General features: G+C 36.5%; 1 protein-coding gene across 1 annotated transcript in view; it reads left to right on the top strand.

The window, feature by feature from the left end:
- Positions 1 to 16,122, top strand: part of POLN (DNA polymerase nu) — an 88,428-nt gene that overhangs the window by 17,803 nt on the left and 54,503 nt on the right. The window contains exons 12-14 of the mRNA XM_062493326.1: positions 1,364 to 1,420; positions 2,242 to 2,295; positions 2,539 to 2,604. Coding sequence (XP_062349310.1) covers positions 1,364 to 1,420; positions 2,242 to 2,295; positions 2,539 to 2,604 — 177 coding nt within the window. The remainder of the gene's footprint in view (positions 1 to 1,363; positions 1,421 to 2,241; positions 2,296 to 2,538; positions 2,605 to 16,122) is intronic.

Genomic DNA, 16,122 nt, shown 5'->3' with positions numbered 1-16,122 from the left:
CTGATCCAGCCTGTCCAGATCCCTCTGTGGAGCCTTCCTGCCCTCCAGCAGACCAACTCTTCCATCCAACTTGGTATCATCTGCAAACTGATTGAGGGTGCTCTTGATCCCCTTTTCAGATCATTAAAAAATCATTTTGTGAAGATAATAATAGCAATGGAGATTCTTTTTAGAAGAGAAAAAGCTGCTGTACAGCTGCCTGTTTCTGATTTGGTGCCACAGTTGAATTGCTCTAGTGTACATAGGAGTGCACAACTCATTGCTGAACAGGAACATCTTTGGGGAAGGTAGAAAGGAAATACTTATTTCTTAAGGAGGAAATTCCCCTTTTCAGTCAAGTGTCTGAACTACCAAATATGATCTCCAGTAACCTCAACATTTTAACCGTAAAACACTACTCAAGGAGAAGGTTTCATAGATCAAACATAATCTTGGAATGACAGCCTTAGGAAATGGGAGGGATCAGTGAAATAGAATTCATGTCACCATTTTATGGGAACATAAGGTTTGTTGCTATAATCTAAGCAATGCTTTTATGTAGTCCAGTATTCTATTTCCAACAACTGCTGAGACTTAGTTATTTAGAGAAAGGTAGGATGAAACCTTCCAGGAGATAAATAGTAGACATTTAGTCTTAAGATGTTGTTTCTCCCTGATAGCAAAAAAAACCAAAACAACCCTTGTTTGTTTAAAGATGCATTCTGTGACAATTGCATCTTTTTTTCATCTTGGACTTGTAGTTCCAGGTATTTTTTGTTGTACTTATAAATATCCAGTCTCTATTTTAATAATTTAATTCTTTTCTCAATAGATTTTTTGGCAGTTTCCAATCAAAGTAATCAGAAATATGCTTTATCTTGTTGGTTTTTAATTTGACAGTTTGAATTTCTCTTGAAGTTTTCCTGGAACATTTAAGGCATGAACAGGAGAAATTCTCCTCTTGGACTGTGTGTGTATAAATATGTATGTGTGTGTATATATATAGTTTTGTCTATTTTCAAAATGTTCTCTCTTGCACTGGTGCTGTATAGCAAAAGAAACAAAGGGCCATAAATAATATGCACACGTCACACCCCAGTGTTTTCAAAGTTCCTGTGGGAAAGTTTTTAAGTCTATGTGTCTTTTTGTCCCTGTCTGGGACAGGAATGAAAATGAAATGGGAAGGAGTAATCTCCAGCCTTCCTAATGAATGCTACCTTGAGGCTGGGGTGGGACTGCTTGAAGGACATCATCCTTCAGCCAGTATTTTGTCCATTCAGCTTATCAAGAAAATTTCTTCCTCCAAAATATATTCTGTTAAGGTACTTTTAATAATATAACTTCAAGAAAAGCATGTCAGTAATTCACATTCTTGATTTTGCAGCTAAATAAATTGCAAGATCTTCATCCTTTGCCTAAGATAATTTTAGAATACCGCCAGGTGAGCTGATATTTTTTCACAAAATGTAGTTGCATTGAAGCAAAATTTAGTAAGATAGATAACAAATTTGTAGCTAAATAAGTTGGCTCTAGTGAAAGTTCATCCAAATGCTGATTTGAAATCAGTATTCTTAAGACTTTTTAAATTTTAATGCTTATAGTTATTTTATTCTGTGTTAGATTATAGCAAGCAAACAACTTGTACAATGTTTCAAAGACAATTGGGAAAGTTCACTGTTAAATTTCTGTAGTGATATAAGGCATACTTAGGACAAAACATCTATCTTATGGGTTCTGAAGAAATGCTTTACATAAACTGAATGAAATAACTGTTTATGGGGAATTTTGGGGTAACAAGCCTGAAAATCCAAAACTATCTAGTTAGTCTTCTCCCACACTTAATCATTAGGTTTTCAGTGAATGAGCTTCCAAGTATTTAAAAACAATTTAAAAAGGTAAAAAGTGTGGTTTTGTGTGTGTTTGGTTTTGATTTTTTTTTAAATTTTTTTTTGTGGGTTTCTTCGTGTGTATGGTTTTCATGTAATTTATTGACCTGGGGATATAAGAGGTAAAAGAATAAATTCCATTAGTTAATTTAATATTATCTGCAGGATCCTGTCTTTAGGTTATAACCAAGAACTTACCTAAGTTACATGAATAGGTTAAGCTGTCAGTGAGTATATAGCCATTATTTACTCAGATAAAACTGCCTTTAAAAAAGAAAAGTCTACAAACAGGATGCACTTGCAAATTAGGATCTTTAATTTGCAAAATACCGTATTTTTGTAACCAAACATTTACCTTAAAATTTTTGTATTTTAGGTTCATAAGATGAAATCAACTTACATAGATGGACTACAAACGTGCATGAAAAAGGTAGAAATATATAAAGTGGCTTTTAGTAGAAAGTGGCTTGTTAGTGAAATCATAAAAAGATGTGAAATTATTGCAGTGTTTACAGTTTAAGAACTTTTATACATGGAAAATTTAGAAGTATTTTTTATATTTTCTTGTTTTGATTGCTGAGAATTTTTATTCCCGATACTTATATTAAATAAAATATAGCTGTGTGTTTTCATTCTTGTTTTCATTTTTGTTTTTTACTTTACTTGATTGCAGGGATTTATTTCTTCTACTTGGAATCAAACAGGAACTGTGACTGGCAGACTTTCAGCCAAACATCCTGTAAGCGAGCAGATTGGAAGATTTGCATTTTAATTGGAATGAAAAAATAATATTCCTTGTACAAAATATGTAATATTTTTAACACAGGAAATGTTTGTTTTCATGCAAGTCTAGCAGTTGCTGTATTGTATCTAAATGGTGTAGACAGAAAAAGCTTATTAAATGGGTATTTTACTGTGGGACTGTTCTTAGACATATTTTGTGTTATCTGTGATCAGAATTAACATTGTTACCTGAAGTAGAGGAGTACAGTTCTACCCATGCATGTACCTTGAACACTTCCTTGTCATGAATTCCTGGTGTTCATGAAGCACTCCTTGTAGAGGGTCAGTGATCCTTGGAAGGTGGGTATTACAGAGAAGGAAGCTCTCTTCTGAAATTTGGCTTCAGGACTCATAGCAGTAAAGGGCTCAGCTGGCAGTGCTGGTGCTCTGGCAGTCTTGCTCATATGGCTGTGACACTTGGGCTCTTTGTGCTTCCTTTCTTCTCTCTAATGGTCTCCATGTACAAGGTTGTGCCTAAAACAGGTTTTGTTTCACTTTCTGGAGTGCTACAGTCTCAGGTTATCTCTGTTTTTCTTTTTTTTTTTTTTCCACAAAGTAGCCTTTCAAGGACTGACTTGAATGTATTCTATGGTCCTATTTCTCTTGGTGTTTCTCACTGACTTTTGGCTGTAGAGACTGGTGAGGCCTTTGCGTTCCCCTCTGTCACAGCCCATGGCTGCATGAACACGAGAATGCAGGACCTAGTGTGGGATGAGATAGGGCTGGAGAGCTCCAGGGACTCAAGGCATAGGTGAGACAACAGCAGAGCAAAAGTAGTGCCTGTCTATCTGAGGAAACTTTCTGTTTGGTTTAACCATGGTCTTTTCTAGCAAAGACCTGGCCTCTGGCCCTGTGGATGACTGGGAGCAGATGCAGAGATGGGACTTGTCTCATAAAGGCTAGAGGGAATCTGTGAGGCTGTTGTCCTTTTAACTTGTGACCCAGAGTGTTTTCACTTCAGATTCAGTTCAGTTTTCAGCACAGATTTGGGTACTGCTTATCTCTGTGCAGGACCCAACCTTAAGCTTCATGGGTACAAATGGCATTAGGAGCTTTCTGCAGTCTGGGAGAAAGGCCGTGGTCTTCCACAGCTCTGTGTGGAGCAGAGAGGTAAACCTGAACAGTTGTGCCCACTTTGCGTGGATGGGCTCGTGTGCTTCCTGGCAAGTCCTGCCTGGAATGTTGACTTTGAAGTTCTGACAGAAGGCTGTCCTGGGGGTTCTCACCCTCACCAAGACTGGTGATTTCCTTAGCTCTTCTTTCACCTGTCTTCACAGTTCATGTTTCATTTGCATCTCCCTACCCTTGTGGTACATATTTCCATACAATTTGTCATCAAACAATTTATAGGAAGTGCTTGTGCTTTTGCAGAGTAAAAATCAGTGTTTAGGATTCTGAATTGACAACAGAATGGGGAAGTGTTACTGCCACTCATTTCTCATGCACCTCAGATGGAAGAAAATGAGAGAAAAAGATGATAATGAAGGTCACAGTTTGCTGAATTCTCTGGTGTGATGTACAGGCATTTCCAAGTCAGAGCTGAACAGACAGCTGTCTTGAAAAGCCACATACAACACAAAGTAACCTTTGGCCCATCATAGTAAAAAGGACATGAAATCTATTTTTCTTAAAAGTTGTTCTTCTTCAAAGTGATGCTGCCAGAGTTAGCATCCAGGGTTGCCTAAGGCTGGCTTTTCCTTCTAAGGAAGAACACTGGCATGGCTTTTTTTGTTTGAAATGTTTATGGAACTTATACCATCTGTTTCTGAATCATTTATTGATATAGAAGATATACTGCAGTCACTGTGCTAAGTGTTAAAGGATTGGGAATATTCTTGCCAGAAATCATAAATATTGGAGATATTTTTGTGGTTACTATGATAGTATGTCAAATTTTAGCTGAATTTTTGCTGAGGTAATTTATTTTTAACTGTTTTAAAATGCTTTATCAAGTGATTAAAGCAAAAGAGAAGTGTGAATCAGATACTGTGAGAATTCAAATGGAAAAACATCCCATATTCTGCAGTGCTCCTGAGAGATAGGATTCCAAACAAAGGTTTCTTTATCCTTCTTTCGTTTTGTCAAAGTGATGGATCTATCTGTCCTCTGTCCTTTAAGGCATTTAATGGAGTCCAGAAGGGATTTACTTATAGGTTTGAGGGGAAATGACTAGACATTGGATACAGAGCAGAATTTCTTTTTCAGATAAACTCTGTCATATTCATTCAGACAGTTTCACATTTGATTTATGGATGATGTATATTTTTGGCTTTATGTGGGTTTTTCTCAATAGATGAGTTTATTCACGTGAATTTTTCTAACTTTCGTCTTGTAGCAACTTTTAGGGAGTTTCTTAGCAGCACTTTATTTCAGTGGCTCTCCATTTTAGTTTAACTGTCCATTTAATTTCTTTTAATTTGGTTTCTTTCTCTACAATGTGTGTGCTGTATAAATCATGTGTTTTTCACTAATAACTGTTAATGTATTATTGCTGAATAGGGACACATTTGATCTTGCAGTCTCCTCTTATTGCATTGTAGATGTCTGTTTGCTACTTTGGGAGAACCTGAGTGTATGAAACCTAAAAGTAAATATAAACCTTACAAATTATTTTATAATATATCCATACATTATACACTAGTTGTTCTTTTGTTTCTGTGATGGATTGCTTATGACTATTAAGGGAATTTAATTAGATTTATTGTTTGAATGTGCTATTTTCAAATAGCACATTTTTGTATAAACTTGTTAGTCTTGTCTACATTAGGATGCTCTTTGATTATATTGCTCATCAATTACTTTTCTATTAGATATATTTATGACATTCATAAAAGCTTGTTTCTGTTCTCCAAACCCACCTGGAAATATCTCTTCAGCCTCTCATGTTTTAAAGCAGAAATAAGTCAAGACACATGTGGAAAAGCATAAATCCAATTAAGATCAAGCCCCTTTCAGAATGCAAAGAGAGAAATCCTAATTTGAGATATAAAGATTATATAAAATTAGATGTTATAATTTGGTTTAGGATGTAAATTTCAGTGCTAGAATCAGCTATTCTGTCTTCAGGTTTCTTTTCCTCCAGGCTTCTGCAGCCGAGAGAACTGAAATGCTGCTAATGAGTTTATGCTTCTCTACCTCAGAAGACATTTGTATCATTAAACTGAAAGGCATAAAGTGGTGAGCTTCAGGGAGCATTTCCTTCCTATTAGTAACAAAAGGTTATGCTGAAGATAAATAAAAAACTTTCACCTTCTTGGAGCAAGTGGAAGAAAAAAACAAAAAGAAAGCATTCCTGTTTTCCTCAGGAAAAATGCTTTTACAGCTTGTCCAAAAAGGCAAATAAATAAAATAATCTAGCCTATCAAGTTAAAGAAAGGTATTAGCCTATAATTTGGAAATCAGGAATGTATTTTGAAAGAGAAACTAATTAGGGCATATTGAATGTTAACATGCTTAAGGAAGGATCATAAAGAGCCTGAAATATTGCATATATCTTAAATCTCTTCAACAGATACAAGATTTTCTGGTGGCGAATGCACAACAGAGAATTGCATGCTTGTTTATTAGAAAATGAGTGTTGCAATTAGTGTTTAGAATATGAATAATGAATTTACCCATCTGGTTTTCATTCTGAGGGGAGAAACAATCCCTTGAAGTAGAGGCCCCTCTGAGCAATTGACATCCAAAATGAGTCTGTTCTCTCAATTAACTTAGCAAACCAGTATTTCTGATTATCCATACTGTCTCCATGTTATTTCCCCTCTGGTCTGTTTTTTGGAATGAAAAAATTTCTAATTTTCTCTGAGATAAACTGGAAATGTGGTTTTGGCATAGTTTTTGGGATTGTTTCTGGACAGTGTGGATGGGATGCCACTTGTTTTTCTCCCTGTTGTAGCAGAATCCCGATAGGTTTTACATCTTGGCATGCCCACATGTGCCCTCCTAGCAGGGTGGTCTGACAGAATCGTGCTACCAAAGCTGTTGTGACAGCCCCAAATTTCAGACCTTTTGTCCAAGGCCTCATTAAGTCTGCAGGCTGGTTTGTGATACTATGGATATTCTTTCTGAAAGTTTGAAGTCTGTGATCACAATTGGATTCCAGCAGAAACAGGATGTTCTGCAAGGTGTTCCAATAGTGAAGAGATTCTGCACTGTCTTGTTTTATCCCTGCCCCTTTCTTCTGCAGCTTTTAGAAGGTTTGGCAGAGGCTGATGCAATGTGAGGAGTCAGACACCAAGTATGGGAGCTGGGATATGCTTGCATTTTGCACTTTTTTAACCCCCTCCCAAGAAATGAGCCAAGGCCTTGGATGCTTTTGAAACTGCACTGATAGGAATAAGATTTTTGTGAAGTTGTTGTCATACACTGTCTAGCTGAGAAGATTATTTACTTAAAATGAACAAATGGTATGGACGTTACATTTTCATTGATCTTGGGGTGTATTTATATGTTTTAAAAAGTGTCTCTATTGGAAAGCACTGGGCATAGAGACATGTCTGACACATTACAGGTTCATATTAAAAAACCCCATCTTGTCTAAAGTCTTCTAAAATATCATCTAGGCTAAAATAATTTTAGGTAAGTATTCCCTAATGTGGGCTTTGCTAATAACAAGGTGGATTATCTTAATGGATATAACAATGTGTCTATGCTTTCTTGGGCCTTCGGATTAAAGCAATTTAATGTTGTATTTTCTAGTCAGTACAAACCCCTGTCACTCAGATGAGCTGATGTGCTGTTAGAGAAAGCCAGAGTATGCTTGCTGATTGTTGTAGTTGATTGGTGTTCTCTGAGCATCTTTTGCACTCATGGCATACTTTCAGGCCATATTTCTTTTCAGTATGTTTATCCCAATACTCTTGAGTCATTTGGTGATTGTGACTGCACTAATAGCACTAAAATAGCATCTCATTTTATGAGTTATGATGTTTTTATAGTCTCTTTTGTTGTTGCTTGGTTTTTTAAAAAGTAGTCTTAATGAAGGCTTTGAGAAACTGTATTTACAGTGTTGGAAGTTCTGTATTTCCTCTTCCTCACTCATCACAGTTGAAGTTTTATGACAGAAAAATTGTGCTTAAAAGTGAGTGAATGGACGTGTGACAAGGCTTTGGTCCAATTGCATTTTTAGGATGAAGTTTTACATTAACTTAATATTGCAATAGAAAGTTCATAGGTATTAGTGTGACAACTGTAGTATGGAAAGTCACTGTTGTTCATATTGTAACACTCATATCTGATGCTCAAGAACATCATGTGTCCATTTATTACCCAAATACAGAAACAAGGCTTTTTCATTAATAGACCTTTGTTCTCTCAGCATCTCGGCTACAGTGTCCTTTTCTATGATATATGCATATCTTGGCATTCTGTGTTGTAATGCTTCTGATTTATGTAGATTGATTTATCTCATGGTGAGTGGGTATATCCAATACATAGACATTTTATAGCATAATTTGGCTCAGTAAAGCTTGTCAGATGAAAGCATCATCTGGACTGTAATTCTGTAAAACAAGCAGTTCAATCCTGTCCTCCTCTCTTCTGTTTGGGATTATCTTTATATATATATATTTGTTCCTGTGTGTTATTTACAGAAAGGTAAAGTGCAGCTGGTATAAATCTGCTTCCTTATAGTAATAACATAAAAGATACTTGGACTTTATTTGTGAAGGATAAGGTGGTCTGTCATTATTTGTTCTACAAGCTGAACATAAGCACAGAGATAAACAGAGCAATTAAAATTGACAACTCAAAAATGAAAGATTCTATACAACTGAAAAATGGGAAAAATATCAGCCTGAGTATTTTAGCACATTATGAAATAGTGACTATGGAGGCTGAAATCCTCCCTCACTGTCCTTTAGTGTCAGAAGAAATTCTGACACTTCACCTTTAGTGAAGAAATTCTCACAGAAGCTTAGATTTGTAGAAATGGGGGAAAAGGTTCCTCTAAAATCTTCCTATGCTAGAGAGATGACAGCATTGGATATTTCCATTTGTTTCTTTAAAATTAGAAGATAATATATTTCAATTCAGTATGTATAAATTAAATTGTCAGCACTTGAGCATTTACTGCTATTGAGTGGGTGTTGTTAAGGTTGTTGAATATATGCTGATTCATTTTATCCTTTAAATGGCCTTTGCCAGCAATCTTGGGAATGCTCCAGGTAAAAGCCAAAGCTCTGTTCGTGGTTTAGAAATTCATCTTGGAATACAGCTACTGCTACTGCCAGGCTATTTTGTCTATAATATGAATGTGATTGGAGCACGGAGCTAACAAGAATCAAAATCAGAATCAACCTTGCTAAAAAACTTGTTTTGATTAATGTAGCTTTCACTACCTTTAAAACACCCTTGAATTTGTAAGTGAAGTAATTGTAGTAATAGCTATTACTTGAAGTATTCTGTTACATAAGTTAGTCTACTCACTTTGTTGTGTTTCTTGGAATTTTATTAAGTCTGATTCCATGTAATCTGAGAATAGTTTAAGAGCAATATTAGCATGGATTTTATCTTACAAGAAACAATTAGTGACATTCACTCATAGCCTGTCATCGTCATTGTTCTGGTACTGTTTATCCATTCACATTTCATCTCCTGGCTGGACACTTCTCTTATGCCTGAGGTTGGCATATGCAGCACCTCCTGATGTCTTTGGCTGATCACAGTCACTGTACCTCTGTAAGCTCTGAGGAGTTTCATGGAGCCCATGTCCTGCTGAGGTCATTTTTACTGTCCTCATCCATAAGACCGTTGCTCAGACTGAATCTTCAGCAATGTGCAGAAATACATATGTGATCCTTATATTAAATATCTGTCTATTTGTTATTAAGTTTTCTGTTTGAATGTCTTGTGAGTTAATTAAGACTTTAGAAATTCTGTCTGATAGTTTTTTTGCTTTCATATGAAGCACTCCATTAGAGGGAGTTTTAGATGTACATTTTAGGAGCTACTCAGAGCTTGGAGACTTATGTTCTGACATTTAAAATAAAAGTCTCAGAGACACAAATTATGTCTTGTCTTACAAGCTCTCAAAAGGGGAAAGTGTAACTATAGTTCTCTGACGGCTGAATTCCTATTTGCAAGTACAAAATTGTCTTAATCTCAGCATATATTTCATAATGTTTTAACATAGCAAAAGTATTTAAATAGTTTATTTTGCTATGGAGTGTTCTTCTACTGTACAACCTTCTTCCAGTTTGTATCAAAGAAAAAATTAAAATATCTGAGAGATCTGACAAGACCAGAAATGAAGAATAATTTAAAAAATGGTTTATAGGAGAAGATCAAAAGTTAGGTAGATGAAAGACACTTCTTGTCTTGAATGGACAAGTTTTCATGCTGTAATGATTTTCCAAAGCTTTGTCATTGGCATTCTAAAGAAATGCAGGAAAATTATTTCAGTAGCTCTACAATCCTATTATATTCATCTTTCTCTGCTGATAATTATTTTTATTTCTGTGTCAATAAGTGGAAAGTTTGCCAAGTTTTCATTTCCTCAGCACCGTTTCATAAAGCCTCAGGAAACTTTGTGTAGAGTTTTAGAGACAGATGCGTGCTCTCAAGTTGGGAACAACAGTGGAAAAAAAAATAGTTGTTTGTATAAGGGTTGCTGAAGGTGGACAGAATAGAACACAGGCCATCTTGCTGACACTCATGTGGGCTTGCTGTCCATAGTTCTCCTGTCCCAGTATGATCATGCACTGGCTCTGACTCTTGGGAAATTACAGGTAAGGATCACTTCTGTAAAGTCCAGAACTGTCCTTCCCTCATTTGAGAGCAAAGAAACATTACTTACTTAGGTTTCCTTTAACTCCTTCAAGAAGCCTCCTGTCCACAGCCTTTTAAGAGGAATTCCCTGCTAACATATGCTCAGTAAATTCCTCAGTATGTGGAACAATCTTGTTTGAGATGCTAAGTTTTATCTTCTTCACAAAACAACAGTTAAATCTTTTCTTTTAACAGCAAATTCCTCCAGCCTGGAAATGTTGTAATTTTTTGTGGGGTTAGAGGTGTGGTATTTGACACTGTTTACTTTAAAGCTATAATATGCAGCTAATCTACAACTGTACAATATTTACTATCTCCAGCTGCCACTCAAAGAGTTGTTATCTCTATGCCTTAGCACTGGCTTTTTTCCCCACCAAAACCAAGTCATATCTCCTTGGAGTTAATCCCAGAGTTTGAGCTTCCCATATTAATGAATATTAGTGTAACAGAGCTGGTATTCTGTTGTATGATTTTCTTTCAGGAAAATGAAATTAAATAAGTAAGAAAATGTAGTCAGTTTATATATGGGGGGGAAAAAAACAATGTTTTTCTCTTGAAAGATGCAAAGAACTGTGTCTATACAAACTTCCCTGCTTGCTGTGCAAAGGTGAGTAATCTGTCAGTACAGAGCCAAGAATCTGGGCTGAACCCATGATTTGACAAAATAATTAATCACAGAACATAGATTTTAATCAAATAAGTGAGTAATTTTTTTTTTCCATTTTAAAAATCACTCATCAAAACCTTTTTCATGTGTCATTAAATCTTTATTACCTGAGATCACTGCCAGGTCTATATTTCAGGGAATATGGTAGAAAGAGAATTAGTTGTAGAAAATGAAACACACCATTCTTAGGGCCTACTTTCTGAATTGAGAAGTCACGAATGTTGGTTGCCTTCTTTTCCTTCCTTATGTTCACATCTTTCCAAGCTGATTAAGCTTGGGGGAATGGGGTGAATAACTTCTAAGTTTTCCACTTGTCTCATGTCTAAAACCTTGATAATTCTTTTCTGCTGGGTAAGGCAAGAGGGGAGTGCCTTACCTTTGATTGATTGTTCTCTGCTGAAAAGTGGAAACTAATAGCAAAAATGAAGGAATCCTTCTCCAGAAGTCTGCGTGATTCTGTGGTTTTTGGATAGATGTTCTTTATTTTCCAAAGGCCACTAGGTGGCAATTGCAGACAAGTCAAGATTTGCTAAGGCATGCATGTACACATCCATACCAGGCTGGCTTTGCTATGGTGACCTTGTTCATTTTCTTGTTTTCTATGTTTATTGAGATGCATGCCACATTTTAAAAATTAGATCTTCAGACTGTATTGAAATTGTGTTCCATCTGGAAGTCAGAGAAAATAGCTGTTTATTCCTTTAGAACTGTAAATTAATGATGCTGTGGACAATAATTAAATGTAGCAGTCTTCCAAAAGGTTTTTTAAAATTATTTTTGCTGTGTAATTTCCCATGAGTGAGTTGCCTCCAACTTTGGAGGTGCCAGATAAATTGAGTGAGTTTGATGTTGTGAGTGCCCTCAGGACCTTGTTGTGCATTGCAAAGATGCTCTTCTGGGCAGGGTGCAGTTTTCCTTGCTAGTTCTCCAATGGCTTTGGCCTTTAACAATGGAGCAAGCAGAGTGTTGATGGTTAAGGAAGCAGCTCACTGAACCTACGCTTATGTGTCTTCTCAAACTGATTAAATGAGATGTGAGAGGACAATTTATCACTAGATGTAGTCCCTTGTAGAGCAAGAAAAGACAACTGAAAATGAAGGAAAAGGAGTGAGAAAATTTTGAAGACGTAAATAAACCAGAGGGAACAATAAAGAATAACAGGATTTAAAAAAAAATAATTTTGGAAATAAAAAAATGCAATTAAAAATTAAATTTGGAATATAAAGCTCAAAGGAGTTGTCATCCAGCTATCTATTAGCATCGTAATGAAGTCTGGTCTTAGAGACCAAAGTCTTGTTTCTGCTCTAGAAGTATTACAGTGCTAGTTATCAAACAGATGGCATGGATTTAAAAGGTTACTTTTTGTTTCATTGTGTAGAACTGAGTTTGTTCAAAATAAATAGCTGTGACTTAATTACTCTAATAAACTTTCTGGAGAAGAAGTTGCTAAGAGAAACTGCAGAAACTTTTGACTTACAATGATTCAGTTTTTGCTGGAGTGCTACATTTCATGAGAGAATTTTGATGCTCTGAACTTTGTTCAAATGGAAAAGAAAATCCATGTATTTCTTAAGTATGAAGAAATAATTGGTTTCTTGAAGCAACATCTATTACAGCAATTAAATCCAACAAGATCACAGTCCCAGTAAATTTTATTACTTACAAGAAATGCAGCTAGCTTTTTCTATTTGTTGGGGCTGGTAGCCACTGTAAAACAATAATCAATTCCTTTATTTTGCTCTAGTGTTTGGCACTGTGCCTCACTAACAGCAGGTGGATTGGTCACCACATCAAAGGATATGTACATGATAGCTTTACCTGGTGTAGCTCCTTCCTTTTATCTGTTTGGTCTAACTCCTTGGCTAGTTTTTAACTTCCCTCATGACATATCCATCCTGTTTACACTTATGAATGGATACTCTTAGTAGTAAGTTTTGTCTCTGTTCTTATTTTTAAGTAAGGTCTTAGAACAGTGGGGGAATTAGTTCAGAATCAAATGCCCACAGAATAATCAGCAGCCACCTCTGTGCATTTCCAATTATTTCAGTAACTACCTGTTACATTGCTTTGTTCCCCTCCCTGCAGTTTGTAGGTCTTCAGAACAATGTAGTCCATAGAGATTTAGAAATGCAGATCTGGGTATTTATGGATTAATGAGCCATTTTCTATATAAAACAAAGAATGCTTATAAGTACTGATGCCTTTGTATACTGACATGGATGTCTATTCTGAGTCACTGGGGTTGACTGAGGTTGGTTCTTCAAAATAATGCTGCTGAAAATGTAAATGGGGAGGGAGAGGAGATGTAGGGTTAGATGAATCCATTTGAAAAACTGAAAGGGGAATCAGAATATAGGAAATATGATCAACAGCCCTACTTGATGTAGAGTAAGAAATAATTAAGATGCATCACCGGCCTCTGTGATTAGGTGAAATCTAGCTACACTGACTTCAAAGGTAATTTATCCAATATGTCTGTATACTGTAGTCCTTGGAAAGAATTGAAATAACATACTGGTTTTAATCAAGGAAGGAATAAAAAAAAAAAAACAGTGGCAAATGAAGATGTAGAATTTTTGATACCAAAAATAAGAAGCTCAACAGTGTTTACCTGACTGAGAAGAAACTCATAAAACTAGGAAACTGTCTATTTGTTTGATTTTTGTTAGGTATTATTTCATTGACAATTCTACTCTCCTTATGTATAGTGACTTTCCTTATGGATTAGAACATGTTTTTTTTCAGGGCTTGAACTTGTGCTTGTGAGGCTTTGAGAGAGACATCTGGAGTCTGTCAGTTCTGAGCCTCCTTGCCAGGACTGCTGGAGATTGTCTATTGAGGGTTTGAATATCTCCAAGGGTTGAGGTTTCAGAACTTCTCTGGGCAGCCTGTTCCAGTGTTTGACCACTGACACAGCAGAAGAGTTTTTCTTACGTTCAAATGGAATTTCCTGTAATGGTTTCTGATTGTCCTCTTGTCCTGTCATTGGGCATCAGTGAGAAGAACCTGGCTCCATCTTCTTTATGTGCTCCCATCTGGCATCCTGAGTAGACGACAAAGATCAGTCTCTTGGCCTGCTGGTGATGCTCTTCTTGATGCAGCCCAGGATGCTGTTGGCCTTCCTGAGGACCAAGGCTCATTGCTGGCTCATGTTCAGTTTCTTCACCATGATCCACAGGTCATTTTCTGCAGAGCTGCTTTCCAGACTGTGAACTCTGTGGGACCCTGACAGCCCATTTCTCCAGATGCCTGAGGTCCCTCTGAATCACTCATCTGACATGCCAAGCACTCCTCAGGGTTTTGGATTGCCTGCCATCTTGCTGAGACATCAGTCCTGTTACCCAGGTCATAGATGGAGCTGTTGGGCCTTATTTGCCCTAGGCTGCTCCAGTAGTGACTGCCCTCCAGCTGCCCTTTGTGCCACTAACCAAAGCCCTTTGGACCTGCAGTTCAGCCAGGGTTCAGTCCACCTCACTGTCCACTTATCTAACTTGTACTTCATCAGCTTCTCTGAGGCTTTTATGAGTGAGTGTTTTGAAAGCCTTGCTGGAGTCAAGGTAAACAACATCTGCTGCTCTCCCTGCATCCACAGAGCTGGTTACTGCATTGCACAAGGCTGTCACTGGTTAAACATGATTTCCCCATTCTGAATCCATGGTGACTACTCCAGGTCATCTACTTGACTTTAATATGTTTGCAGATCTTTTCTAGGATTATTTATGCTATCATCTTCCTGGGAACTGAGGAGAAGCTTATTGATAATATTGATATCGATATTGGCCTGTAGTTTTCTGCTTCTTCCTTGTCCTCACAGAAGGATAGGAGTGACAATTGCTTTCTTCAGAAATGTACCTTCATCATCACAGTTTTTCAGACATACTGAAGCTGGGATTTCGGCTTAATCTATCCTGCTATCTGTTGGAGCCTCTGGAAGTTAATTTTGGATTATGGTGTTGTTTTTAAATTTTTCTTTTAATAATGCTGGGATTTTCTTGTTAAACATCTACTAGAATAGCTTAGCCATTTTTTTACCCTCACTCAGAGACAATGAAGAAAAGTATTGTAATAGTTAACTTCCACAACCCGCTTTTCACCACACTGTTTCAAGCATTCCTTCTTGTCTGTTGGAACATGATCTTTCAAAGAGTCAATTTTGTTTCTCTTTAACTTCTAACAATATGTGGATACCCTTTTCTAACGGTAAGGGATAGCATTCACATCTCAGATTGGATCTGTGAAGGTTTTGCAGAAATACTTGAAATGTCCACATAAAAGCAAAAATACGGGCTGTATTATGTAGCCCAAAGTGGTGATAATCACGTGCCCAAACCACATTCATTTTCCACTTCTGATACAGTAAAACAGTCACCTGATTCAAGCAGAGAACTTGATATTTGGAAGACTCTTGTGAGATTGTCCTTTAAATATCTAGAGTAAATTCATCTCATCCAATTTGATGATCTAATTCTTAGAATACATCAGCTCCAGGGGAACCTTAGGACAACTTGTCAGTATGTGTCTTATACAGATAGGTTCAACTATCCAGAGGAGATTTCTGTCTTTGCTGGCTGTAGAGGTTTTCTACACAGCTCGTGCAAACCAACAACTTGCCTAAAATTTAATTAATCTAAAATTAGATCAGAGGGATATGCTAAACTATTCCAATAGCTTGAAGATGAGCATTACAACTCTCAAGTTTTGAGTTGGCTCTTTTCTGAAGATCTGGTCAAATTATGAGTTAACTAATTTATAAGTGAAAAGACATTTTGCACTTGTTATTACTTATTAATCTTTTCCAGAATTATCAGTAACATTTTTAAAATTGCATTAAAAGTAGACTTTGTACATATGCTCTCAATGAAAACAAGATAGCAATGTAGTGATTGATTTTTACATTGTTGATGGATTATGAAATACTTATTTTAAAAATTCACTTTGTTCAGGACTTTGAAGCCAATGAGAGGTCAAAACATCAGTGGGAGTAACTATGAGCAATCTTAACCTGTGCTGGAAATTACCTGATTAAGTATGTCTCACAAT

Source organism: Cinclus cinclus, chromosome 5 (assembly GCF_963662255.1).
Source record: "Cinclus cinclus chromosome 5, bCinCin1.1, whole genome shotgun sequence".
Taxonomy (NCBI): domain Eukaryota; kingdom Metazoa; phylum Chordata; class Aves; order Passeriformes; family Cinclidae; genus Cinclus; species Cinclus cinclus.
This window is presented reverse-complemented; position numbering and strand designations above follow the sequence as displayed.